This window comes from Furipterus horrens, unplaced genomic scaffold, assembly GCF_987537825.1.
Source record: "Furipterus horrens unplaced genomic scaffold, mFurHor1.1.pri manual_scaffold_3, whole genome shotgun sequence".
Taxonomy (NCBI): domain Eukaryota; kingdom Metazoa; phylum Chordata; class Mammalia; order Chiroptera; family Furipteridae; genus Furipterus; species Furipterus horrens.
The window spans coordinates 203,086,791-203,113,635 of NW_028327173.1; the positions used below are offsets into that span (position 1 = coordinate 203,086,791).

Genomic DNA, 26,845 nt, shown 5'->3' on the forward strand with positions numbered 1-26,845 from the left:
TCAAATATTTTTGCTAGGTCATAAAACATAACAGTACTTGCCTCATTCTGAAAATATAAACAGAAGTAGTCAGAACAGAACCTCATAATTTCCTTCATTATGCACACATGCTCTGATTTCTCCCACTTTAGATACACCAACAAAATCCTTTCCTACATACCCTCTACATACAAAGGCCACGTAAATTTTCTCCTTCCCATTTTAGTGAAATTCCCTGAGTTACCTTAATCCTGGTCTTTGCCTCTTCTCCTAAATTTTTGAATTTAATCCAATTAGACTTTGGGCTACACTACTCCACGCAACAGTAGCTTTTGTCAAAATTACCAATGACCTTTCACACAGACCCTCTGGCCAGTTTTCTTTCTTTATCTTACCTGGCCTATTGGTAACATCTAAACATCTTCCCTCAGTTCTCCTCTGAGCAGACCTTCCGATCTCCTTTCCAACTCTTCCCCATCTCCTGGAGCACTGATCATTAGAACACCAGGGACTGGGCCTCAGGCCTTTCACATCTTATAGCTGCAATCATTTGCCTTGTGATCTCATCTGGTCTCAGAGTATTAACTATCGTGTACGTGCTGATGCATATACGTGCTGACTGTTCAAATTTCTCTCTCCAGTCCAGGTGTTTTTTACCAAATGCCAGACGCATCTTTCCAAATGTCCCCCTCATTTCTCCACTTGGATGAGTAACGGGCATCTTACATTTAATATGGTCCCTCACCTGATCGTTGTGATAGCCTCCTAAGGCCTCTGTTTTCCTTCTTTCCCTTTCCCATCACCCGCCCAGTCTGTTCTCAACATGGCAGCCAAGGTGATCTTATTAAACAGAAGTCCAGTCATGTCACTTTCTGCTCAAAACCCTCCAATGGTTTCCTATTTACTCAGAGTAAAACCCACATTCTTACAACAAATTATACTAAAATTTGATATCCATCTACGTATCATATAGTCCTTTGAAATAGAAATATTCTACATAATAGTGGTTCAAAATTATTTTGTTATGGAGGGTAAAGTCTGCATGGACTTCCAGTTTTCTGTCATTCCTCCTGAATACTGTTTAATACAAAAATAACATCACAGGAATAAATAATAGGTATTACTATTGATGTTATATCAATGAAGTTATAGCTAGGTTTTATTACGTTAGAAATATAAAATTCCTCCAGGAAACTACATAGATAAATATGTCTATAAATTGCTGATTGGATTAAATTTTGAAATCTACTGTTCTATAAATGAGCATGAGCAACCTTCTGAAAAGATAATTTTTCATTTCTACCAGTCATAAGAGCTAAGGTCTATCATTCCACTTACTTTGTATTTGAAGAGTGAGTTTAAAGGTGTTTTTATCTTGATTGATGGAAAGGGAACTAGACAAACAAGAACTTCCAATCTCATCTTCTATTTCAAAAGACTCTATTATTTGTGCAAAAACTGCAGACAAAAACCCTTTCGAAGTGTTAATATGTTGCAATATCTTCTTTATGTAAGCCAGTCCACTTTTCCTAAACAAAGCAACACACATTAAGGAGTCTGGATAAAACTGCGGCTTAAATGAGCATGTTTATGAATATGTAAGTTACAGACAAAATGGGCCACACAGTGGCTCTCAAATGAACATTTGATTAGTATTTCTTCAGTCTCATCAGTTATTCGATAAAATGCCAGTTACAGACATTGGAAGCAATTTTTCAGCTATCAAATCTGCAAAGATTTTTAAGTGGCAGGGTTCAGGAATGGTAAAAACTGAGTGGAGAAAGATGTTCCTCCCTTACTGATGGGGATTATAAATTGGTGAAAACTTCCCGGAAAGCAGTTGGTTATTATTCATTAAGGGCTATAGCATTATTTGTTTCCCTTTTGATTCCATAAGTCTATGGTTAAGGCTCCGTCCTAAGGAAGTAACTTGAGATGCAGGGGTGTGGGGTAAGGGGATCTTTCTACATAAAGATGCCCATCACAACATTCTGATAAAAGGTAGAAACAAGAATTGCCAACAATAGGAAAATTAAATAGATGTTAATACATGATCTTCTTAGACAGAAATGCAACTATTAAAATGGCATTTACAGAGAGTTTTTAATTATACAGAGAAAATTGTCATATTACAACGTCCGAATGTAAGAAGCAAGGTCAGAAAGCAAAACCAACTCAACTCTGGGGCAGAGGCAAAGAAACCTGACAGACGAAAGAAGGATAAAATAATACCCCTCTACCCCCCGGGGTGGGGGGCGCGGTCAGGATGCTGTCTTGGGCCTAAATTTCTAAGAGAGTGAAGTCCTGTCATCGTGCTGCTCAGAGAAGAGCAAGAAACGTTCACCCGAGACCTAACTGCAGACATAAGGCAGGACCTGGCCCCAAGGGCTTACTTATTTATTTCCTACTCAGACCTCTTCATCAGTCTCATTCAGCAGCGCCTGTGCACCAAATTCCACTTTAGAAATGTCCGTGTCATTTTCATAGAAAACAAAGTTTGGAAACAACAATTGAAAAGATCGTGGCGTTCTACCAGCGCTGAAACTCTTCTTCTTTGCAGGCCTCAGCGAAATCTGAACGTGAACTATGCTGTAGACCTACCTCATGCGGAGATCTTCTTGTTATCTCTGGACGTGAAAAGGATGGCTTTCAAAGTGCATTTTACTGTTTTATACTATTATGGCAACTTGTGTACTGCAGCACCGTCTCTTTTGAGGGAAATTTATTATTTTTTCCATGCAAAAATCTACACAAATCAGTCATTTCTATTAACAGTTGTCTTTTTTTTTTTTTTTCCTCTTAATGAGTCTCACACGCTGAATCTCACATTTAAGTGCAAGAACAAAGACCGTGAAAAACCAGGAGCGGGTACTAGTAACGTGCTATGTAGTTAGAGAAATGCAGGGTGACGTAGGGAAGACAAAGAGCAGCAATGAAATGGGAGAGGGACTGGAAACAGACCAATGTATGTGTGGAACGAGGATGTATTACAGGGTAATACCGCAGACCAGGGGGCCCCCATCGGGCAACTGATGACCTAGTCATACAGAGAGAAAGAAATAAGCAAATGATATTCTCACTTCACACTACACACATCAATTCTGGATAAATTAAAAGCTAAAAACTTAATAGCAAAAGTTTGAAACTACTAGCAGACAACACAGAACAGTTCAGTAAGTTGCGGTATGTTCATGAAAGTGAATAGCAGATGCAGATGTCCACACTGAGTAATTTATGAAGCATACCAAAAGTTTAAAAGCATAATGTATGAAAAAAAGGTCAGTCACAGAGGGAGGCATCCTCAGCTAAATAATACATTTAGCAAAACAAAATACATTTTGATATACATGCATGTGTTAAAGCTATGAAGAAAAATAATGTTTTTAATGTTCACACAAAATTCAAGACAGTGCTCATTTCTGGGGGACCGGCGTCACCTTGGGGGTGGGGGACGGGCAGGAAGAAAAAGAAATGCAGCCCAGAGCTGCTGCCAAGGCCAAAGGGAGAAGGGACCCAGGAGAGGGGCAGACTCCCAGAGGCGGGGAGGTGATGCGGCAGGTGAGTTGTCACCAGTTAGAAGAGTAGCATTGTCTTCTTCAGAGGATTCTGGAGGCTCCATCAGGAGCACCTCTTGTCCCCTTTTCTCACCTCCCTTCTTGCACCCAAACTAGAGCTAGAAACCCTAACCTATGACTGAAGAGGGCAGGAACCAGAACACAATAAGAACGGGAAACACTACCTCCCTGCCCTCCGGGCTTCCCAGTTTGGGTCAGGTTCCGAATAGAGTTTGGGAAACAAATTTAAATTGGTTAAAAGAGTAAAGTTTTTAACAACCCTAGATAGGGATGGAATCAGGTGATTATTACTTTTTAAAGTGAAGGAAATATTGATTTACTTTCTAAGAGAAGAGCTACGGTTCTCACCTGATGCTTCATCTAGAGGTAGAAGGGAAATAAGTCCACAGAGGGGATTTCAAAAGACACAGGAGGAAGAAAAACAAAGTTAGTTTCTCCAGCTTATTCAGTAGACAAGGTACACAGAAATCAGTCCAGTTATTCACTTGATTTGAAACCTTCAGTGCTTCCTCCTTGCTTAGACTAACATCCAAAGTCCTTACTGGGACTCCACAGGCCCTGCCTGACTTGGCACCACTCTCTGGAATGACACTGAAGTCACCGAGTTGGCTTTCGTTGTTTGATTTCTCAAGCACACCCCAGGCTCCTTTCAGCTGGGGGCCTTTTACATGCTGTGCTCTCAAGTCTGGGACCTTCCTCCACCCCCCATTCCTCATCCTTCCATCATGTTATGAGCATCAATGTCCTCAGAACCTTCCCAGAGCCTCCAACAGGGCTCAAGCCCCAGGAAAATGCTCTCTCGATGCTCCACGCTCTCCTGTTGTAGACTTATGTCAATTGTAATTACCTTCTTGCCTACTTCCCGTGCTAGAATCCAAGTTCAAGGGATGTCGTCCTCACAGCTTGATCACAGCACCAACCATAGTGCCTTCATGGATAAGTGGTCAATAATTATTTGTCGGAGAGACGAATGAGCGGCTCACTGTGATTTACCTCCTGACTCGCTAGCTGTCTGCCTTTGGCCTATTGCTGACCTCAAAGCTTGGGGCTCCCAAATCCTTGACCTGCCCGGTTGTCTGACTTTGGCTCTTTCCTCTTGTCTCCTGCCTTGGACATGCCTGTCCCCTAGTTTCTGTACAAGTAGAGCCAAGTTACTGCATCTGATCACAGAATATGCTGGTTGGGTTTTAGAATGTTCTGATCCTTAAAAGAATTTTTAATAATAATGTTATAAGAAACTCATGTCAGCATTGAGATCATATGAACATGTTAATTTTTAAAACGGTGATTCTATGCCTTCTACAAGGACATACCTACAGTATGAACATGAACAAACTGAGCTGGAATGCCACACATACAAAAGCTACTGAAAACAAAAATGTTTTAGAGATCATGGATACTTTTCTCAGAGATGAAAAGTTTTACAATCCTCGTGGCAAAAAACAACCACCAACATTTGTCCTATTGTGTCTGATTCCATCTTCATCCCCCCCACCTCCGAGGGAGCGGCGGCTCGCTGCGTGGAGCGCTGGCTCTAGGACAGGGTGTGTGTTGACAAACCAACTCGTATGTAATAAACAGCTTTCCACATTTGGGATAGGGTGAGTTTCCGGTAACCTGAAATTGTTCCTTCTCTGGCTGTCAGTTTTGCTGGGTTATAGAATTCATAGTGCTCTTCAAAGACAGCTTTAAGGGTCATTGGCTCTTGCCAATATCTTAGAAGTAAGCATGACTGAAAATTCTGCATACCCTGTCACGCAATATTTCATGCAAGACGGCCTTCGCCACGTTAGATGTGTCCATTTTTACGACATACAAGAACACTGTGGCTGAGCAGTATCCAGTGTGGCCTTGACCGTTTGATACTCAAGGTGGCAAATGCACGTTCCCATAGCTTGGCCTCACAGTGCTGATATAACTGGCTCCAAGTTTCTGAAATTGTGGTATCAGGCAAGATACCCTTGGAGTCTACAAATATATTTGGCCTTGTGAGGTGTCAAAAAAATAAAATAAAAGACTCACTCTATCTGACCAAGAAAATTACTTCAAAAAATAGGCTTGAAATTGAGAATCCAGAAACCAGTGTACAATCTAAGTACCTGGACTGTATCACTTTCCCAGAGTGAATGTTGTTGAATTTCTTGGTATGGATACTTTTCTTAGGTTCATTCACAGGAACGTAGGCATAGAAGATCATTTCATCTATAGTGATAAACTGTGGAGCAAGTGCAGTCTCAAAGCCCATATCAGGAGCCTGGAGAGGGAAAAAATATATATTGCATTTAAACTATTTTATATTTCCACTCTGACAAAATGTTGATCACAGATTTGTTTCCAGGCCACATCCAAACAGTACTGTTTTGCTTATACGTAGGAGTAGTATCTCAGCACGTTCTGTTTGAATATGCCCGTGTGTGCAGGGAAAACGTCTGAGGAGTAAGGTTTCCTTTAAGATTCCTGTGCCCTGCCAAGCCCCTGTGGCTTAGTTGGTTTGGTATCATTCTGCAAAGCAAAAGGCGGCTGGTTCGATTCCCGGTCAGGGCACATTCTAGAGGCAACCGATCAATGTTTCTCTCTCCCTTTCTCACTCCCTTCCCTCTCTCTAAAAATAAATTTTAAACCTATTTTAAAAAGAAAAAAACAAATAAAGGATTCCTGTGTCCTTTGTAGAAGGCTGGAGCTGAAGGGTGTTGGAGACTTGAGTGTTTCCTGCTGTGTGTGCGGGAGGCATCTGGAGGTACATATTTTTAAACTTGGTTCTTACTCAGAATTTTATTTAGGAAAGGAGCTGATGAGTGCCTCTCCTCCCTTGCAAGCTGCTGCTCCCAGTCCCTTGCTGGTGACTCTGCACAGCTGCTGAGTCCCCAGCTCCAGTGGCATAGGCCATTTTCATTTCCTCTGGTCCACCAAGCTTTCCCTTGCAGTCAACACAGGACCTATGGTCCAGCTTTCTGACCCACGGGCTCTTCTTTTTAACCTACCCCTCTCCGATCCTGATCCTGTCGCGTGGGGAAGTTTCAGGGGGTGAGGAGAGAGGTGGAGACCGGCCCCAGGGGGATGCTGGAGCTGGCCTTGTTGCCATGACTGACGTGAGGAGTGAGCGGTACCTGGCGCAGGCTGGTTGGGGGGCAGCCATCACAGCATACCGCCAAGTCCCGTTTGCTGTCATGCCTTTCGCTAGTCTCTTAAATTTGGGGACCCGCTGAGAAGGGGAGAGAGTGGGAAACAGATGCCAGGGCGACAAGTGTGGGACTGAACAGATGGCTTACAGACTCTGAAAAGGCTGAAAACGCTATAGAATTCTGCACGACATTCTAGCCTGCAGTGCCAAGAATGTCCCGTGAAAAGGGTGGGCAAGCCAGTGAAAGGCAACGTGGTGACGACTCAAAGCAGGGGCCCTGGCACCGGTGGCCTGGATAGATGTCTGGTTCCAATGGCCATCCAGGGGGAGATGTCCCCGGGGGTGAGTCAGTTCTTTAGTCTTGCTGTGCCTCACTCGCTTGTCAGTAAAATGAGGCTCCATGGGTGTTATTAGCACTAGGAGCTCACAGTAGGGTGGGGGGGAGCAATGGGGGAAAATGTGGGATGACTGTAATAGAAAAACAATAACTAAATCAACAATTAAAGAAATAGAAAAGTTAAAAAAAAAAAAAAAAGCTCACAATAGCACCTGGCCTGCATCAGGGCCAGATAAAGGCCGGTGATCGTTTTTATCCAGATGGGATAAAGGCATAGTTTGTTTGTGGGGAGGGAGGCGATAATAGTGAGGTGTGAGTTCCTTGAACTCATCCTGAGCATAAATGCCTTTCTCGGCGTTTGATTTTTATGATTTCGACTTTCACAGAAGACTAGTAAGACGTTTCCTACAAAGGGTGAAGGGAGTGAAAAATGGAGGTAACTGCTTTTTTTGGTCAGTTCCACCCTCCCGTTCACATCATCGGATCTGTAACTACACACAACCCACACGCAGACTGGCAGATGCATGGGGAGTCACGGCAGCATCTTACTGTCGGTCTCTACCAATACCATGGACAGGAAACTAAAACACCATCTTTTTTATTTATTTATTTTTTACTTTAAATAATTTTTTTTTCAATCACAGTTGACATACAATATTCTATTAGTTGCAGGTGTACAACCCAGTGATTAGACATTTATATACGGTAGCTTGAGACGTGACCACCCCAATAAATCTAGTACCCATCTGGCACCATACCTAGGTATTAGAATATTACTGACTGTATTTCCTATGCTGTACTTTACATCCCCGTGACTGTTTTGTAACTACCAGTCTGTGCTTCTTAATCTCTTCACCTCTGTCACCCATCCCGCAGCCCCCCGCCCGTGTGGTGACTATCAAAATATTCTCTGTATCTGTGAATCTGTTTCTGTTCTGCTTTATTTTTTTTTGTGTGTGGGTTTTTTTTCAGATTCCACACAGAAGTAAAATCATATAGCAGTTTTCCTCCTCTGTGTGACTTATATCACTCAGCACCATACCCTCTAGGCCCACCCATGCTGTTGCAGATTGAAACAGCATCTTTTCAATGGCCTTCTTGGCCTGGAGATTTGAAATGCTCTATTACAACGAGACGCATCCTTTCTTCTCTTTCCTTTAGACTCTTTGTCCTTGTGTTGATGAGAGCTCATTTTCATGACTGTGCCCAGTGATGAGCTCTTAGGCATATGGACCTTCGCGAGTGGCATATTAAACAATAAAATTATTAGAACAATCGGTACATAGTACCACCCATGAAAAAGACAATAACTCCTCCCTATGTTAGCATCAGAAAAGGAGGAAACGAGGGGGGCAGGGTTAATATAAAGAAGAGCAAACCCATAGGGAAAAGAGAACAGGTGTTTGTTCAGGGTCAGCCTTGAGAGGTAGAAGGTCCAACCCGCCGTGAACCTGGGTTGGCAGTAATGGATGTAGCTTAGACTATCTGGTGGTGTTTTGCAGTGAGGACATTCGTGTGAAGCTACCCACAGTGGAGTTGAATCTATATGACCCTGAATAGGACTTGCAAGGTTTGAGAGATGTTCTCTGGAATATGAAGGTCTTTCCTTTAGTTATAACGAGCAAAATGCATTAATAAGAGTTTGTCCCAAAGAATATACTTTCTCATTTTCCCATTCTGTATATAGAATATGGCATTTATTCTTAAAACAAGGCAGACTGCTGAAAGGCATTACATCACTGACCTGTCCAAAAATACTTTTAGAATTTCCAGCGGCTGCAAGTGACCCATCGGCTTCAAAATGATCTGGAGTCAGTTTATGTATGAATCCCATGTGGTCATAATACAATGTGAAAACTTTATCAGTAATAGATCCAATTATACTGTATGTTTCTAATCCTGTTAGGAAAGAAACAGAAGTCTCTTGATATTGATCTAATACATACCAGAGAACTTTTAACAGCACACTTTGTAAAAACTCCTCATTTAAACTAAGGGGTGGGCGTAGAGCTCTGAGACTCTGCAATTAGTAAGATACATGCTAGTCTTTGTTAAGTCCCTAGGGAGTCTTTTCCAGGCTCCATTTCATTACAGAACCTGTTCGCTGAAGTAGGTGAAGGGCAGACAGAGTGAGCAGACGTTAAAGGTGTCTAGAAGAAAAGAGGCTACCTTCCCCTGCTCGTGGGGTCTCTTCCTAATACCAGAGGCGTCAGATTCCTAAATAGGTAGAAGGCAATGAGAAAATAACCCTCTGGAAGGCGATGAGATTTACAGTAGAGACCACCAGGCCATAAACTCTATTAGACGTTGTTCCACATTCGGTACCCGGTGTTTCTCTCGTGCCGGGAATGGTCTGTTAGAACCGCAGCATTCACTTAAGCAGACACAGATCCAGAGGAGAGAGTCCCCTGGATGAAGGAGGGAGCCAGAGTGAAAGCTCAGACCTCAGGGTGAACAAGGCTGATTTCCACACACACCCCCCCCGCCCCCGAGCTGGGTCTGGCTTTCCTGAGAGGTGCCCCCTCAGGTCCCTGACTCCTAAACCCTGGAGTGGCCCAGCTGTCAGTTTCTACCTCGTCCCAGGCTGTCTCTGGAAGGCTTGTCCACTTCAGGATTTAAAATCCATTTTTATGTGGATGGCTCTCAAATGTAACTCTGCCATCTGGTTCTCTTCCATGAATTCCAAATTTATATCTAACTGCCTACTGGAAGCTCCAGAGCCACGCCTGTCAGGCTTCTCAAACTGGACTCACCCCACCCTGAACTCCTAATCCTCGGGCAAAGCCCCCTCACCCTGAGGCACTCCCTCATTTCCATTATCGGCATTGTTCCTGTTGCTCAGACTGAAAACCTGGGTGTCGTTCTTAATCCCTCTCACATCCTATATCTAATCCATCCGCAAATCCTATTGACTTGAGCCTCAAAATATATGTAGAACCCAATGACTTCTCACCACTGCCACCTGTACAAGTCAATACGATATAAAAAAGGAAGCGATTTCTTATGAGGAATTAGCTCATGCAATTGTGGAGGCTGAGAAGTCCTATGACCTGCCACCTGCAAGCTAGAGAACCACAGGTTTGAGCATCAGGGGAGCCTGAGAACTGGGGAGCCACTGGTGCTAGTCCCCATCCAAAGGCAGGAGACCAGCGCCCAGGTGAAGCAGACAGGCAGGAAGCAAAAGGGCCGAATCTCTCTTTCCTCTGCTTTTGGTTCTACTTAGGCTCCCAAAGGCCGGGGTGATGCCCACCCCCATTGGGGAGGGCTGTTTGCTGTACTGAGTTCACTCATTCAAATTCTCAGCCCATCCGGAAACCCCCTCACAGACACACCCGGAAGTCATGTTTGATCTGGGTTCTTCTTGGCTCTGTCAAGTTGACACATAAAACGAACCATTAAAATTGCTAAGGTTCAATGCGCCATATGTCATCTATAAACATAAACTCTATTATTTCCACATTTTAATGTCTTAGAAATTGCTTTAATTGACGTGTCTTACAGTTACTGTCCAGCAGGTGGCACTCACGCCATAGTGGTCAATTACCGACACGTGCGTGTACTGGGTCTCAGCTCGATGTTTTTACATTGTCATCGCCCTCAGTTTCCAGAATCACTGGAGAAATGCATGCTGAGTTTTATTGCTGCTCAAAATGCCTTCAAAAATATTGCATTATTATTTGATACTGAATCAGTTACTGTGGGGGCAGCACAAGGGGAAAACAAAGCAAGGCATGTATTTATCAAGAAAGTGCAATTCCACATTTTCTTGGAGAACCACCACCAAGTACTTTACAGGACCTAACGAAGGTGGAAACTCACAAGCGGATGAAATTGTATTATGTTTTACTATGGAGATGACACGCAAAATCGCCTGATCACATACCAAGCAACGCAACTATGGGCAGGGGAAATAATGCCATAGCGACCCATGCATCACCCAGGATCACCATTAAAACAGTGTGAAAGTTTAGTTGGAAGAGTGGTCATTCTCTGGGTCAACAAGGTGCATCTTACAATTAATGGACCTCAGATTTAATAAACTACAATGTTTATAACACTCTTCTGTTGGCTTTGCATTCGAGGTGGCTCCAAATCCTTAGGTGATATTATTTTTCTCTGAAGGTTCTTTAGATAAATATGTGATACTCATGGTTGTAGCAGAAAAGCCCAAGGCGGGCTTGATTTTTTTCCATGCCTTTAAAACTGATTTAATTTTCTTTTTCAAATAATTGAGAAGTTCTTTTGCTTTTGGTTTTAAAAAAGTAACGTTTTATTATCAATTTCGGTTTCCTATTCTCATTTGCAGTGTTTATTCATTTACCTGTGTATATTTGTCACTTTAGGTTCTTTCTACTTACTGGTTTTTCATTCTGCATGTGGACATGTTTCTATAGTTTATACCTATAACTTTTAAAAGTTCAGGATTATACTGCCAATTTAATTTAGTTTTCTTAGGTGTTAATTATGTTTACTGTTTGCAAAGTCATCCTGCTTTGTCTATTTTGATTTTGTCTCACAAGATGTGCTGATCCATTCTTGGACTTTCTTTCTCTCTGTCCAGTGAACTGGAAGGCTGGCCCCTATGAATCACAATCCTTGTGCTCTGTTTCTAGCTGGCTTCCGACTGGGTTTGACCAACGAAAGGCACTAACAGGAGACATGAGCAAGGGGATGGGAGAGAGGTCTCCCTGTCTGCCTGTCTACCTCCCTCTCTCCCTCTCTACCTATTATTATGGTTGTTTGTATTACCCCTTTCATCAAAGGGACTGTAATGAGTTTCTTCCATTGCTAGTCTTTGGATATTTTACTATCATTGTAGGTTATTTTAATTCTGTCCACTGTTCTTCAGGTGAAACACTTGAGGGAAATTGTGTTTTCAGCCAGGACTACTACTGATATAGTACTTTTTATCAGAAATGTCCCTGGAAAGCAGAATAGCGGGGTGGGATTCTGGGACTGAGTAGCTCACACATTTAAGGAATGCACAGATGGCCTCTTCTGCCTGGTAGGTTTTGCAAACAGGGGCATCACAATGACTCAAATTATTGCTGGTGGTCGCATGGGATGGAGTGCCTGTGGAGGGCAAGACTTCAGGGGAAATGGGGTGTGTGCTTGATTACAGCGATGATCATGATTTTTATAAAGACTGTGGGGTGGTAGGACTTTTATCTATATATTAGAGAGATTACAAAAACTAAAAAATAAGCTTATGGTCTTGAATATCTAACTCAAGGCCAGAATAAAGAACCTGATAGCTTTATGGAGAAAAAATAAACCTTACCTCAAACCACATACACAAAATTAGAAATTTTACATAGGCCTATATAAGAACTCCAAAACAATCTGCCAGAAGAAAGTAGGAGAATGTCTTCTTAACTTTGGAATAGGCAAAACTTTCTTAACAGGGTATAAGAAGCAAGAAGCACTAGTCATAAAAGAAAAAATTCATAAACTCAAAACTTTTGAAAAATCAATAATTTGGTTCACTAAGAAGTACTATGAAGAGAATAAAAAGGACAAGCAAGTGGTTGGGAAAAGATGTTTACAAGTTATATTTCTAGAAAAGGACTCATATCCATAATACATTTAAGAAATTCATAGAAATCAATAAGAAAAGGCCAATTCAATTAAAACTTGATTTAAAAAGACCTGGAGATATAATTGACCAAAAAAGATATAAAACTTGGCCAATGAGCATATGAAACTGTGCTCAATATTATTATCCATGCAAACAAAATTTTCAATGAGATAACATTATACACTTAGCACAGTGGCTCAGCATTGGAAAGATTGACAATACTAAGTGCTGGTGAGAAGGAGGAGCAACTAGAATTCCTTCTCGTTGCTGGTAAAACAGTAAACTGATTACACTCACTTTAGAAAAGTGTTGGCAGTATTTAATTTTTCCCCACCCAGAGCTAAACAAGCATGTACTGGATGCTGCAGAGATTCTATTCCTGGGAATATACCAAAACAATGACAGCTCTGTCCAGCAAAAAGCTATGCAAAAATGTTGATAGCTACATTTTAACAATAGGCCTTACATGGACACGATTCAAATGCACAGCAGCAGTGGAACGGATGAATGCATTATATTATATTTACACAATGGAAGACTACGCAGCAGTGGAAAAGGGACAAAGTACTGTGCATGCAGGAATGTGAAGGATTCTCAGAGTCATAATGTTGACTCAGAAAAGTCAGACACAAAAGAATATGTACTGCATAATTCTATCCCTGTGAAGTTCAAATCCAGGCAAAGGCATGGGATTAGAAGTCGGAACACTGGCTCGCCCTGGAGGCACACGGACAGCGCAGTGGCTGGAGGCAGCTTTCTGGAGTACTCAAAACAGTGCGTGCCTTGTTCAACTCCCCAGCTCCTCCTAATGATACTCAGGGTCATTTCTGATTATTTCATAATCACATGACGGCTGATCGTCAGATTCTTAAATGCCACTGCACAAATGCTGTCTCAACAGATGATTCAGACAAACCGCAAAGGTAACCTTGATACCAGCATAAACCAAGCAAAAGTTTTATTGACATAATCGAAGATAAGCAAACATAGGGGTGAAGATGTGGGGAAACAGGGTCAGAACTTTGTGGTCTCTCCTTAGCCTTGAATCAGGAAGGACAAACAGATTTTACGGTGACAGAGCTGATTGTGTCACTGAGCACCAAGGACACAATACTTGGGTCCAAGAAACCAGGCTTTCTGAAGTCCTATCAGAAACCTGTAGAAAGCTTGTGGCTTAAAATTGTATCAGAGACTTACAAGACCAGGAAAAACTGGTTTTAAGCTAGACAGTCAAGAATGCTGACAATGTTAAAAACCAACCAAAAGAAAACCAGTCTCGTGCTTGTCTTGCAGACAATCTGTTTTTCCCACTCTGGGTAGACCTTCTCAGATGTCCACAAGTTTACCCCAATCTTCAAACTCCCTCAATATTCTATGGAAGTGCACCTTGAGTGTTGTTGTGGGACTATATTCCTGAAGGTAATCTCCCTTGCCTATGAAGTTACTGAATTTCAGCATTACTTTTACACAATGGGTAGCATGCTCATTTTATGAACACCTAAGAGAATGAATCAAATATATATATTACATATATATATATATATATATATTCACTTTGATAAAATACACATTAAATTATAACCCTCTTTGAAGAAAACATGACCTTGTATTAGGCAATGGTTCCTTAGATAGGACACCCAAACCACAGACAATAAAAGGAAAAATAGATAAATTAAACTTCATCAAAATTTAAAATGTCTGTATCTCAAAAAGTACCATCACAACAATAAAAAGATTGCTCACAGAACAAGAGAAAATACATGCAAATCATGTATTTGATAAGAAGCTGATATCCAGAGTATATAAAGTACTCTCACAACTCAACAACAAAGGCAATCAACCCAATTAACACAATTTTTAAATGGGCAAAGAATTTGAAGAGCCATTTCTCCAAAGAAGATATACAAATGGCCAATAAACACATGAAAAGATGCTTAACATCATTGCTTATTCAGTGAATGAAAATTAAAAAAACGATGTAACAATTTGTCACCCGCTAGAGTCACTATACTAGAAGAGACAATAACAACCATTGGTGAGGACGTGGAGAAACGGTCTTTACACATTGCTGATAGAATTGAAAAAATGGTACAGCTACAGTTTGGCATTTCCGCAAAATGTTGAACATGGAGTTAACACGTGACCTAGCAATTAGACTCCTGGGTATATATTTATGAGAATTAAAAGCATATTGCTATGCAGAAACTTGTACAAAAATGTTTATAATGGCATTATTCATAACATCTAAAAGTTGAAAAAAACATCAAATGTCTATCAACCCAAATATCCTGATAAATGGATCAACAAAATGTGCTTTATCCATACAATGATATACTATTCGGCCATAAAAAGGAATGAAGTGCTGCTGTATTCTACAACAAGGATGAAACTTGAAGACAATATGTTAAGTGAAATTAGCAAGTCGCAAAGCATAAATAGTCTAGGATTCCACTTATTTGAGGTACATAGAGAACTCAGGTGAATAGAGACAGAAAGGAATTGCCAGGGTCTGTGCGAAAGGGAGAATGGGGAAGTTATTGTTTAATGGCTACAGAATCTTAGTTTGGGAAGATGAAAGAGCTCTGGAGGGAAGAGAATGGTGATGATGTTTGTAGAGCAGTGTGAATGTGCTTAATATCACTGAACTGTGTGATCACAAATGGTTCAAGTGCTAAATTGCGTGTTCTGCATATTTTACCATAAAAACAAACAGATAAATAAATAGCAAAAACAACTCAAAACAAAACCATCCACAAAAATTGCAAAAGGAAGAGGATCCACATGCCAAAACAGGAAACAAGTAAGCGCTAAGGAAAGAAAGAGGAAATTCATGCTACTCTATCCTTAGCCCCTTGAGGCAATATTGAGAGAAGGCAGGTACATTAAAAATTCTCAAGGACTCTCAGTAACACCCTCCTAACAAGAGAGAAGTTGACAGTGGATGGGATGGAATCCAAAGTAAAAGGAAAGGGAAAAGTCAAGCCCTCTGGAGTGAAGTCAGATTACAGCCTTGCGAGGCACCGCACTGAGCCGAGAAAACAAATCCAGGTTCCACTTGACAAGGTGAAGCAAACAGGTCTCGAGAGTAATTCACTTACATTATGTTACAGCAAGTAGCATCAAAACCAAGAAGATACCCAGAAGTTATCTTAACCAAGGAGGTTAAAGTAACCCCCAAAATGGAAGGAGAATATTTGCAACTCATATGTCTGATAAGGGATTAATTCCCAGAATATACAGAGAACTCTTAAAACTCAACAATAAGAAAAATGCATGCAATCTAATTAACAACTGGGTGAAGGACTTGAACAGACATTCCCCCAAAGGAGATTTGCAAACCGACAATGAGCACAAAACATCACTAATCGCTAGGGAAAATGCAAATAAAAACCACAATGAGATACCACCTCACACCCATTAGGATGACTCTTCTGGAACAACCCGAAAACAGCAAGTGCTGACAGGATGCAGAGAAACTGGAACTTCTACACTGGAGGTGGGAATGTGAACTGGTGCAGCCACTGCGGGAAATGTGTGGAGGTTTCTCAAAAAAATAAAAAATAGGATTACTATACGATCCAGCAATTGCACTTCTGGGCATGTTCCCAAAAGAATCGAAAGAAGCGTCTCAAAGAGATATCTGTACACCCATGTTTATAACAGTGCTACTCACAATAGCTAGGCCACGGAAGAAACCCACGCGCTCATCAGTGGGAGGAACAAGTAAGCAGAATGTGGTGTATACATAAATGGAATGTTACACAGCCTTAAAAACGAAGAAAAGTCTGCAGTATCAAACAACATGGATGGACCCCGGGAACATTATGCTAAGGGAAATAACTCAGTCACAAAAGAACAAAAGCCAGCCCTGGCTTCTGTGGCTCAGTGGATTGAATGTTGGCCTGCGAGCCAAGTGACACTGGTTCGATTCCCAGTCAGGGCACACAACTAGGTTGCAAGTCAGGTCCCCAGTTGGGGGTGTGTGAGAGGCAACCACACAGCGATGTTTCTCTCTTTCTCTTTCTCCTTTCCCCTCTCTCTAAAAAAAATAAAATAGACAAATAAGTAAATTATTTTTTAAAAAAAGAACAAAAGCCACATGATTCTGCTGATATGAGAGATGGAGAGCAAAATCATAGCGATGGGAAGCAGAATGGTGGTTGCCAGGGGCTGGGGGGGGGGGTGGGGGCGGACGGGGACGGGGAATTAAGTGTTTAAAGAACATCGTTTCAGTTTTACAAGATAGAAAGGGTTCTGGATATGGAGTAGCGATGGTTACTAACCATTGTGAATATATTTAATATGACTGACTTGTACACTTAAAAATGGCCAAGATGGTAAGTTTTATGTTATGTGTATGCTCCCACAGTTTAAAACATTTTAAAATCTATCAATCATCACTCCTAATAGGTTTTAGACTTTAAGATGAGTTGATTCATACGGCAGATGCTTTCACGCCTTGTAACGCCCGGCTCACACAGCGCTCACACCAGTCAAAGCGGGTTCCTCACCTGCCTTCGTCAGGTAAACCTTTCCACTTCGGGAAACAAAAATAATATCAGAAGTATAGAAACTATGGTAAGTGTTCCTTATGACGTCATCATGAAAGTCAGCTAATAACTCAAAAGTGTTGCCGCCGTCCACTGAAAGCCACACCTAAGGGAACAGAAAGGAAGGCCCGCATTAAAGAGCCGCCAGACCGCGGCAGCCCCTACCTGCCCGCCCAACCTCCCTGCGCAAGCAAACGCACCGGGCACGCTCTTTCCTGTTTCCCCACACCCATCCGCTCCCCTCCCCACTCGCACACACACGTGCACGGGCACGCACACGCGGACAGGCGCGCCTGGCTCGGTCTACACTGCATTTCCTTGCTAGAGCTTGTGTGACCGTGCATGTGGCGGGCTCGGTCTACACAGCATGCATGGTGAACGTATAAAAGAATGAAGTGACCCCCAGCACCTCCCACATGGGATCCCCTCGTTCGAAAAAGGATGAAGTGCCGGGTGTGCCCGAATAAGGGGGAGAGAGTTTACCTGATACTGACACGAGACTTCACGTTCTAGACATCCGGTAAGTATGCCTGTAAACATGTCTGGTGGGAAAGAGCCCCTGACATTTGCAAGAGTGTGTCCTGGGACCTTGGTAAACCCTCAGGTGCCCTCCACCACACACCACAGAAGCTCTCTCTTTCCTCATCTCTAGGCAACAATTGTTTGAAGATTTGTTTGAGAATGAACCCTGCTTGCTACTTCTTTTAATAGCCTAAGTCTTATTCAAATGAAGACCTCCGGTTTTTAAATGTTCTTGCATTTTGCTGAACCAGTTTATATTCTCATACGTAATGATGAGGGTATCCATTTCTCCAAACCTCACCAATACTTGACATTATCAAAAATTTGTTTTTAAATTTTATTGATGACTTGAATGAAAACTATAGCATCTTATTGCATTTTCTAAATACTTTAAATCATTAATCTACTTATGGCTCAGTTTTATTTTTCTGTCATTTATTTAATAAGATAACGAACATGTGTGAACGGACAGCCTAACCCAAGAATTAGCATGTCGCTACCTTACCTTTGCCCGGGAGTTTCCCTCCGATCCTACCACCCTGCCTCTTTCCTCAGAGATATTCAATGTCCTGAAATTTGCGTTTTTCATTCCATTGCTATTTTTTTGTTTTATTACATATGTTTAATATATTGCTTGATTTTGTTTCATTTTTTGTTCTTTAAACTTTTTTTTTGATACAAGGGTATCATTCTATATATTGTCTTCTAGAACTTCTCTCCAATATCATTTACTTATATCATACATGTTGCCTATGGTTCAGTTCATTCGCTTTTCTCTTGTTGTATTACACTTCGTTATGTGAATAAAATGTAGTTTATTCATTCCCTATTCATGGGCATCTGGCTATTTTCAGTTACCCAGTGCTATTATTAGCAGTGCTGTGATGAAAATTTTTAAATGTTTCCTCATGTATGTTTCCCTTGCCAAAAAAGTGACATTTGGTGGCCACAGAATATGCAAACATTAACATTTACAGGATAACAATATTGCCCAATTGCTGTCCTAAAACGCAGTGGTCTACCCTCCCTCCAGCAACGTTGAAGGGATCCACAGCCTCGTCAACGTATGCATTGTCAGAATTAATTTTGCCCATTAAATAGCTGAAAATGTCACATTGCAGTCTTGATTTGTAGTTCCCTGATGACTTGTGAATCATATCATCTTCTCTCATGTTTATGCCATTTGTATCCCCTTCTCTGTGAAATGCCCATCTGTATTTTTTAAATCAAATTAGCTTTTTTTTTTTTGTATTGCTTTGTAGGAATTCTTTATTCTTACAAATAATTCTTTCTCAGTTAAGTGTGTAACAAATACTATCTTCCACTTTGTATTTTCACCTTCCACGATGTGTTTAATGAACAGGATTTGTTTCTTCCTCCTCCTTTTCTGTTTGTTTTAGTAATTTGCATGTATCTCTTAGATTTTTCTATGTAGACAATCATATCTTTTGATCATATCTTTTGGAGTTTGCTATTTTTTAATATTCATCTCTTTCATTTCTTAATTTTATCCTTCGTCCTATTGCATTCCCTTCTGTGCACTCTTTTACTTGTTAGCAATTTCTTGGTAGAACTCGAGCTGTGGTGAAATACCACCCTCTGTCTTCTGTATGTGCGGCCCCCCCCCCGACAGAGGAACGCGGAGAAGGACACGCAGTAATGCCGAACTGGTCACACTTTAAATCATGAACACAAAGCTCAAGCAATCATACTGCGTTTCCTTAGTTCATCCTCCCATCCTTGTAGGCAACTATTTTACTCTGTTATCTTGTTCCTCAAACCCCCAGCACTCTTCCTCCATCCTCACTCTCAAGTAATGACTGATTTTTTATTGCAAGAATAGAAAATAAATTCCCACACGCTTCCATTACCACATCTACACACCTACCAGCTTTCAACCCATAAACTCTCCCTTCCCTTCTGTTACTGTGGGATAACGCTCCTCCGAAGGCTAGCCTCTTCGCTGGAGCATAGATCTCATCTCCTTTCATCTATTTAGAAATACCCATTACTCAGGAAATTTCTCTCTCTTTTCTGCAGCATCAATTTCCCCCTCCTACTGAATAATTCCCATCAGCATACAGCATAATTCCTCCAATCCTAAGAGAGAAAAAAAAAAAACCCTCTTGAACACTTTTCCTCCTTCAAACATTGCGTCATTTCATAGCTCCACATTTCAGCAAAATGTTGCAGAAAAGTTTGTTTGTATTCATTGCCTCTAATTCCTCTCTTCTCATTCTCTCTTCATCGGGCTTTTCACCTCGCTGATCACCAGCAACAGTCCTTTACTTGATGGATAACCACTTGGCACAGACAAAAACAATTCACACCTACTCTAGAGAGTGAACTTCCGTGGGTACGCACCTGATCCCCGTAGGCATAGAGAAAATGGCTTCGTGGATGGAACACCATTCCCACGGGGTAAGAGAAGGATGAAGGAAACGTGAAAACTGGAAATTTTTGTTTCAGTCTTGGTCTGTGGTTTTTTAGGATGTGTACGGAGACACTGGTCTCTTTCTAGAAATAAAGCATTGAGCAATCAATAAGGACTTTTCTATGAAAAATACTAGTCTATATTACAATGATCAGTTTCCTGTTACTCAGATTTGGATTAAGACAGGGGCCCACTAACACAGCACAGAACTGGAAGGATTAGCAACGTCCATCTCTCTTTACTCAGCGCCGCCCCATATACATCCTTTTAATGGCTATTAAACATGAAGTTTAGAAGATTAAATAATTGGTCCAGGGTTCTATAATAAATGGCAGAATGACTGAACTCAGCAGAAAGACTCCAATGCCCACACTCATTGCTATCATTTCAAACTGCTTTGCAAGAGCGTGGATCCCTGGGCCGCACTCCAATTCTATTGGTCATGCTCTTGAAGGGGATCAGAATAAGCACCCAAAGATATGCCACTTTGTTAGAAAGATTATTTTAAGCTGAAGACGTTTGAGATTCAACAGATGCAGAAAAGAAAGCCTTCCCTTATCTGACTAAAAAAAGAAATTTCTGGGAAATAAGACTGCCATAAATTCCTCCTCGGGTGGATCTACTCACGCAGGGGAGAATGTGAATAAACCAACCCCAACCCCTCCTTCGTGGAAGACGTATCACCCTGAAGGAGACAGAAAGACCACTCATCCCCATATAAACAAACGTGATCACAAACTATATTATCTCCTGTAAAGTCATTATCTTTCACTTGTTTTTCCTTAAGTGGCTTCCTCACCCCCTTATCCTATTAAGAGGGTACTTAACCCCCAAGTTTTAACCCCCTTTTTGAGTCACTCGCCACTGATCTGCACCTGCCTGTATATGCACTGCACACAGAAATAAGTTGTTTTTTTCCCCTCCTGTTATTCTGTCTTTTGTCAGTTTAATGAACAGAACCCTGGCCACTGAACCTAGGAGGGTAGAGAAAAATTATTTTTTTCTCCCCTAAAACTGGAAGGGTAGGGCTGAACATGTATTATGTATATATTTAATGGCTTAAGAAAAATTCAAATTCACAGTTGGGGTTAAGAGCCTTTGAAATAGAAAATAAAAATCTGTGGCAATTTATTTCTATTATTCATTCATCTAAACTAACCACTGTTATGAAGCCTTATATTTATATATAGACCTAACTCAGCTTATATTCTCAGGGAGAATGAGCGAAGAAGAATCACTATGCAAACAGCATCCTATTTTCCATTTTCATCAAACTGAGTGACAGAGGTGAGAAATATCTCAGGTGTCTTAATCTATATTATTAGCCATAAATAATTTTGCTGTAGCTAGTTTGATCAAGTTCTACCACCAAGATTACAAGAACTTGGAAACAGTTTTGCTCAGTTAAGTGTCCATTATTGCAGTGTCAAGAACAACTGCCTCCGGGCTGTGAGGGTTACCTGGTTCTGGAAGAGGTAGATTCCAGAATTATGTTCTTGGTCAATAAGAAATGTTATTAGAGTTAAATGAGGAGTTTTCATTCGTTTTGAAAGATAAGGTAAGCAAGGTAACCATGTAAGAAATGGCTCTCTGCTGTAAAAACAAGAGCTTGCCTACAAAAAGAGAAAGGGAAAAGTTAAGGCTGTTTTTGACATATAAGCTCTAATAAGTCCTCTTAAGCAAATAAACGTATGACTGATGATAAATAAAAGTGTTAAATTTTTTTAAAAAGCGTTAAATCTTTAATGTCTGTTATGTGAGTTCAGAAAGGATCCTTTCTAGCATGGGTTGTTCTCTGGAACCCCTGCGTAGGTCTCGATGTGACATAATTAGGTAACAACCATTAAACCCAAGTGTAGGCACCACTGAGATCAAAGAGTAAATGCTAAGCCTTCCAGTCCATAGAATCACTATATTTTTTTAGATTAAAAACAAGCCATAAATTTGCGCACCATAAAATTTCTTACCTTTTAGTCTATTTAATGCCATACCTCACTTAAGGTCCTATTTCTCTCAAAGGTGACAGTAATGTAGTCAACTATAAAATATAAAGGTACAGAAATCACAAACAGCATCTATATTTCTAAGTGTATTACTAAATATACTCGAATCAATTTTATTGCACTTCTATCAGGGCACTCCTGTTGTCTCAGTTTTAAATACTTTCCCACTTAGTTTTAAGCCATTAACTTATATAGAACAAACCTATGTTTACATTTTATTCTATTTTTATTTTGTCATTTAATTTCATCTACATGAATAAAAGCCTGTTAATACCTCTTTAACTAAAATTTACCTTCAAAGTGTTCTCTGTTAGCAAAACATCTTTCATTATACCACAGTTTTCCTTTGACATAGTCAACCTACATGAATAAATAAAAATATCATATAGCAATATGTAGACTTAAGATATAAAAGAAGAAAAAAACATTTTAAAAATGTAAAAGTTCAATAGTTCAGGAATGTGAGGCAAATAAAGAGAGAAAAATTATATGCAAATAAAAGGTTATTGAATGAGGACAAAAATAATGCTTTTTGAACAACACATGCAGAAAAGGAATAAAAAGAAATTTCACATGAATTAGCATGTGTTAATGGCAAGTGCTCTGGCTTATGACCTAGTCTTTCTAAAGCTACCAGAAGCTGTTAGCCTTTCGTCACAGTCACAATGGGTCTCACGTTTATCTTTTATTCTGTATTAGGTGCAGCTAGGCTTAGGGACTCTTCACAGAGGCCTGGCTGCAGCAAGAAGCAATAAGAAAAGAGCCACAAAAATATAGGTTTTGAAAAGTTGGTCATAAGAGAGAAGCTTTCAAGAGAGTGAGATTGTATATGTTGGGTATGAATTATATGTTGAATGGTGTGGTATTTCAACCTAAGGTGTTATATCAAATGAATGTTTTGAGTTCTTATATAAATCTTCAAGTTTCCAGGACACCATAATTATCATTATAATATCTGAGCAATTAACATGGAATCTTTATTGGGCCCTGACTTCTTCTTCTTCTTCTTCCTCTTTATATTCCTTCTTGCTTATTTCCTACCTGGAATCAAACTGGTAACAGCTCAGTCAATATCTCAGGAGATAATGTCATCTGGGCAGGTTAACCTCATTCCAAAGGATGAGCTCATGACCCAGGCCAGACTTAGAGTCACAAAGATTGGTCAGGAAGGAACACATGACCCAGCCAGGTTAATGAGTTGGCCCTGAAACTTGCAGGAACTACTGGGAAAGAGGTATTGTACTCCTGTTGGGATGGCTAAACTGATTGCTTATGAACCTGGTAGCTATTCTTACTAAAAATTGGAGAAAACGTACTGAGAATGAAGCTAATGGCTAGCAAGGACGGCTTGAGGTAAGGGGTAGGCACGACAGGAATGAAGGACCTTGTATGTCTTATGCAAGTGAAAATTTCGTCCCCAAAGAAACGACCTGAAGTCCCTGCTATTTCTACTAAACAGATTTTGGTGGCTAACTGATTTTCCCAATTTAGCATCTTTGTACTTACTGTTACCTCTGTCTGAATGGGCTTCTCCAAGTCAAGTCTCTGCCTAAATTTTACCTCCTTGGAGGGGTCTGCTATAATCACCCCATTTAAAGTAGACTCTTATCTTCCCCTCACTCTCTATTTCCGTTACCTGCTTTCATTTCAATAAGCCCTGTTTACTGTCTACATGAGAGTTGGGACAGTGTCTTGTTCATTACAGAATTCTTCTTGCCTAAACAAGCATGGGCTAGAGAAAGTACTCAAGTATTTGTCAAGTGAACAATGAAGTAAATGAATAAATCATCAAGTATTAACCCCTTTAAACCTTCCCCAACAGCCATATACATCCCATTCTTGCCGCCTTTCCTTCAGTCATTATAAAAAAGGTCTTACCTGAAGGTGAATCCCTATACTTTTCAGAACAATTTCACTTTTGAGTGTGCATGCTTGTACGAGGAGGGGATGGAGAGGGGACGTGGCAAAAGGCCAGGAATGCTCAAAATTTTTGTTGTGGTTTCCAAACTAAAGCATACTCATATGTTGATGGAGATGACCTATTGAATCATGAAACTTGACCTTGTAACAGAGAGGAGAGATAATGGATGGAGTAAAACCCCCCAGAAAGCAGACACAGAGGTACTGCTAGCTCACATGACACTTTAGTGCAAATTAGAAAGTGACTTTCTCCTGCACAGGGGTAGATGGACTGGGGAGTAAAGTCTTAGCCAGATTTCAGCCCAGCTCCCTTTTCACCTGGGTGTGCCTGTGTAGAAAACACCTGAACACCCACACCAATCCTGGATGGAACAGAAAGAAGGGTGGGTGGCCTCTGAAACAAGGTGGGCACTTTGTCCTCTGAGTCGGAAGAGGAGACCATTGCTTGATAGTTGGTACAAATACAGTTTTTTAGCTTAAATGGTAAATAGTGTTATAATAGCAGGAATAATCTGTACAGTAGTCCCTCTCTATATCGCGGTTCACTTATCGTGGCCTTAGTGTATCGCGGGGTTTTAAAAAACATTATATTTAATTATTTATTGTGGATTTTTCGCTACATCGCGGGATTTTGCGGTACTGTATACGTATGTTGTTAAAGTCACATAGGTTTAAGAGTGTAGAATATGTTTAAGAACATAAGTAGTGTTTATAAAAGTGTGGAAAAGGTTAAGAAGGGACTGGGAAAGGTTAATAAGGGACTGAGAATGGTTTATAAGTGTGTGGGAAGGGTTTATAAAGCCCTAATATAGATATAAATATTAAAATAAATGTAAGGTTCCTACTTCGGGAATTTTCACCTATCGCGCGGGGGGGGGGGTGGGGTGGGGGGGGGGCAGCAGCATCTAGAATGTAATACCAGCGATAAGTGAGCGAATACTGTATTGTGAATCCTCGGCTCACACCTCATCTTTTAAGAAAACAAAACTTTAAACTAACCCTTGGAAATGTAAAGCTTCTTACCCTTTCGAAACCACAAAAGTCTGCCCTTGAAAACTAGAAGGAAAAAAAAAAGGAACTTTTAATTTTTACTTGCCTTAGGAGAAGGCTTAACCAATCATAGCGATTTAAATTATACTGAAGGAAATGTCTCTTTGTAGCCCAGCAGTTAGGAGTGTCCCATGGAAACCAGCCCCGTAAGTTATTTACACAATACCCTGGGGCTTTCTCCATCAGTCTTTGCCTAGTTTCACCATTGGATTATCTATTTATACCTTAACTCAATGCCAGAAAGGATTTGGGATCAACACCCGCTGTGAACGCTGTGAATGACTGAAGTGGAGGAGTGATGAAGTGCGCAGCATTTGGACACTAAGTCTGCCACCCTCTTGGGATTAGGAAGGCATCCCTTTAACCTCTCATTGTCCCTGGGGCCTCCTGCTGCCCGGCCCAGGGCAGCCCCTAGAGCGGGCCCTTGGACTTTGAACTTGAGTCACTGTTCCTGGCATCTACAACTCTGCGGCAGCAATCACACGATAAGCACTCAGAAGACCAGATTGATTAGTTTTCTGAGCAACAAATGGTGTTTTCTCAGAGATAGTGAGGAAGGGGGGGAGGCTGGGACTACTTGTATACCCAAAGGCCATAATTACCATGCATAAGGCATACCTATTTCTCAATCAGTACAGTTGCCCCTTTCATACTTACCCTTACCTTTTCGTCCACTGTTCCTAAGCCTATTACTACTCTGATTTCTGTTGTAATTTTAAGAGGTGTTTATTAACATGCTTAAGACTTCATTCTATGCAGGTTACGTATCTTCACCAAAATGTAGGTTTCCCTTCTCTCAATCCCAAAAGTCACTTTCATTTAGGTGACTTTGTAATACTATACTTAGCTTTATAAATTACCCTAAAGTATTTTGGGAACTATAGATATACAGTAGTCCCTCTCTATATCGCGGTTCACTTATCACGGCCTCACTGTATTGTGGGATTTTTAAAAATATTATATTTAATTATTTATCGCGGATTTTTCGCTGTATTGCGGGATTTTGCGGTCCTGTATACATATGTTGTTAAATTACATAGGTTTCAGAGTGTAGAATAAATGTAAGGTTCCTACTTCGTGGGGGGGTCTGGAACATAATACCCACGGTAAGTGAGGGATTACTGTAAGACAAAGTGTTTTCTACTTGCATGCATTTAAAACTTACTACAAATCTGTATAGCAATAAAACTAGCACCATTTCCAAAGGAAGAAGTCACTGTATTATGCTTTTACATTTTTTTAAAAGGAAGAAGCATCTCAATTCTAAGATAGACCACACATAAGTCAAGTATTCAATGTTTCTACTTTATGTCACGAAAGATATTTAAGGTTAACTATTTATTACAAAGCAGTTCACATACCTTTAGGACAGTCTTGGATGTAGAACGAAGATCTTTACTTACAAAAAGTCCCAACGATGTGAGGATAACTAAGAAATGATTGGTTAAAACTATATCCACCACTGAGAGCTCCTTGTGTTCTAAAGGAAGAAATCATACCATGGATTATAAAGTAAGGAAAAGGCGAAATATTGATCAAATGTGATAGGAGTGAAATGCTGAAGATGAAGGCACTGTGAGAGGAATTACCTTCTCCAACTTGGGAATAGATCATACTGGTCAGGTCATACCACGTGGTATTGTCATACTTCCAAAATCCGGAAAAGCTAAGGCCTATGTAAACACCTACCACGAGAGGAAAGGACAGTTAAGGCCAGACACGACTTTGCAAAGTGAGTAGTAACTCTCTTCCATGGCGCTAGGTCCTCGGGGGGCC

General features: G+C 40.7%; 1 protein-coding gene across 1 annotated transcript in view; it reads right to left on the bottom strand.

The window, feature by feature from the left end:
- CATSPERB (catsper channel auxiliary subunit beta) overlaps positions 1 to 26,845 on the bottom strand; it is a 70,564-nt gene that overhangs the window by 21,560 nt on the left and 22,159 nt on the right. Inside the window, exons 7-17 of the mRNA XM_090272120.1 lie at positions 26,659 to 26,754; positions 26,431 to 26,549; positions 25,043 to 25,075; positions 22,393 to 22,459; positions 22,088 to 22,134; positions 21,545 to 21,709; positions 20,027 to 20,173; positions 17,102 to 17,246; positions 8,757 to 8,911; positions 5,654 to 5,808; positions 1,318 to 1,508 (exon numbers count right to left, since the gene is read on the bottom strand). Coding sequence (XP_090128246.1) covers positions 1,318 to 1,508; positions 5,654 to 5,808; positions 8,757 to 8,911; positions 17,102 to 17,246; positions 20,027 to 20,173; positions 21,545 to 21,709; positions 22,088 to 22,134; positions 22,393 to 22,459; positions 25,043 to 25,075; positions 26,431 to 26,549; positions 26,659 to 26,754 — 1,320 coding nt within the window. The remainder of the gene's footprint in view (positions 1 to 1,317; positions 1,509 to 5,653; positions 5,809 to 8,756; positions 8,912 to 17,101; positions 17,247 to 20,026; positions 20,174 to 21,544; positions 21,710 to 22,087; positions 22,135 to 22,392; positions 22,460 to 25,042; positions 25,076 to 26,430; positions 26,550 to 26,658; positions 26,755 to 26,845) is intronic.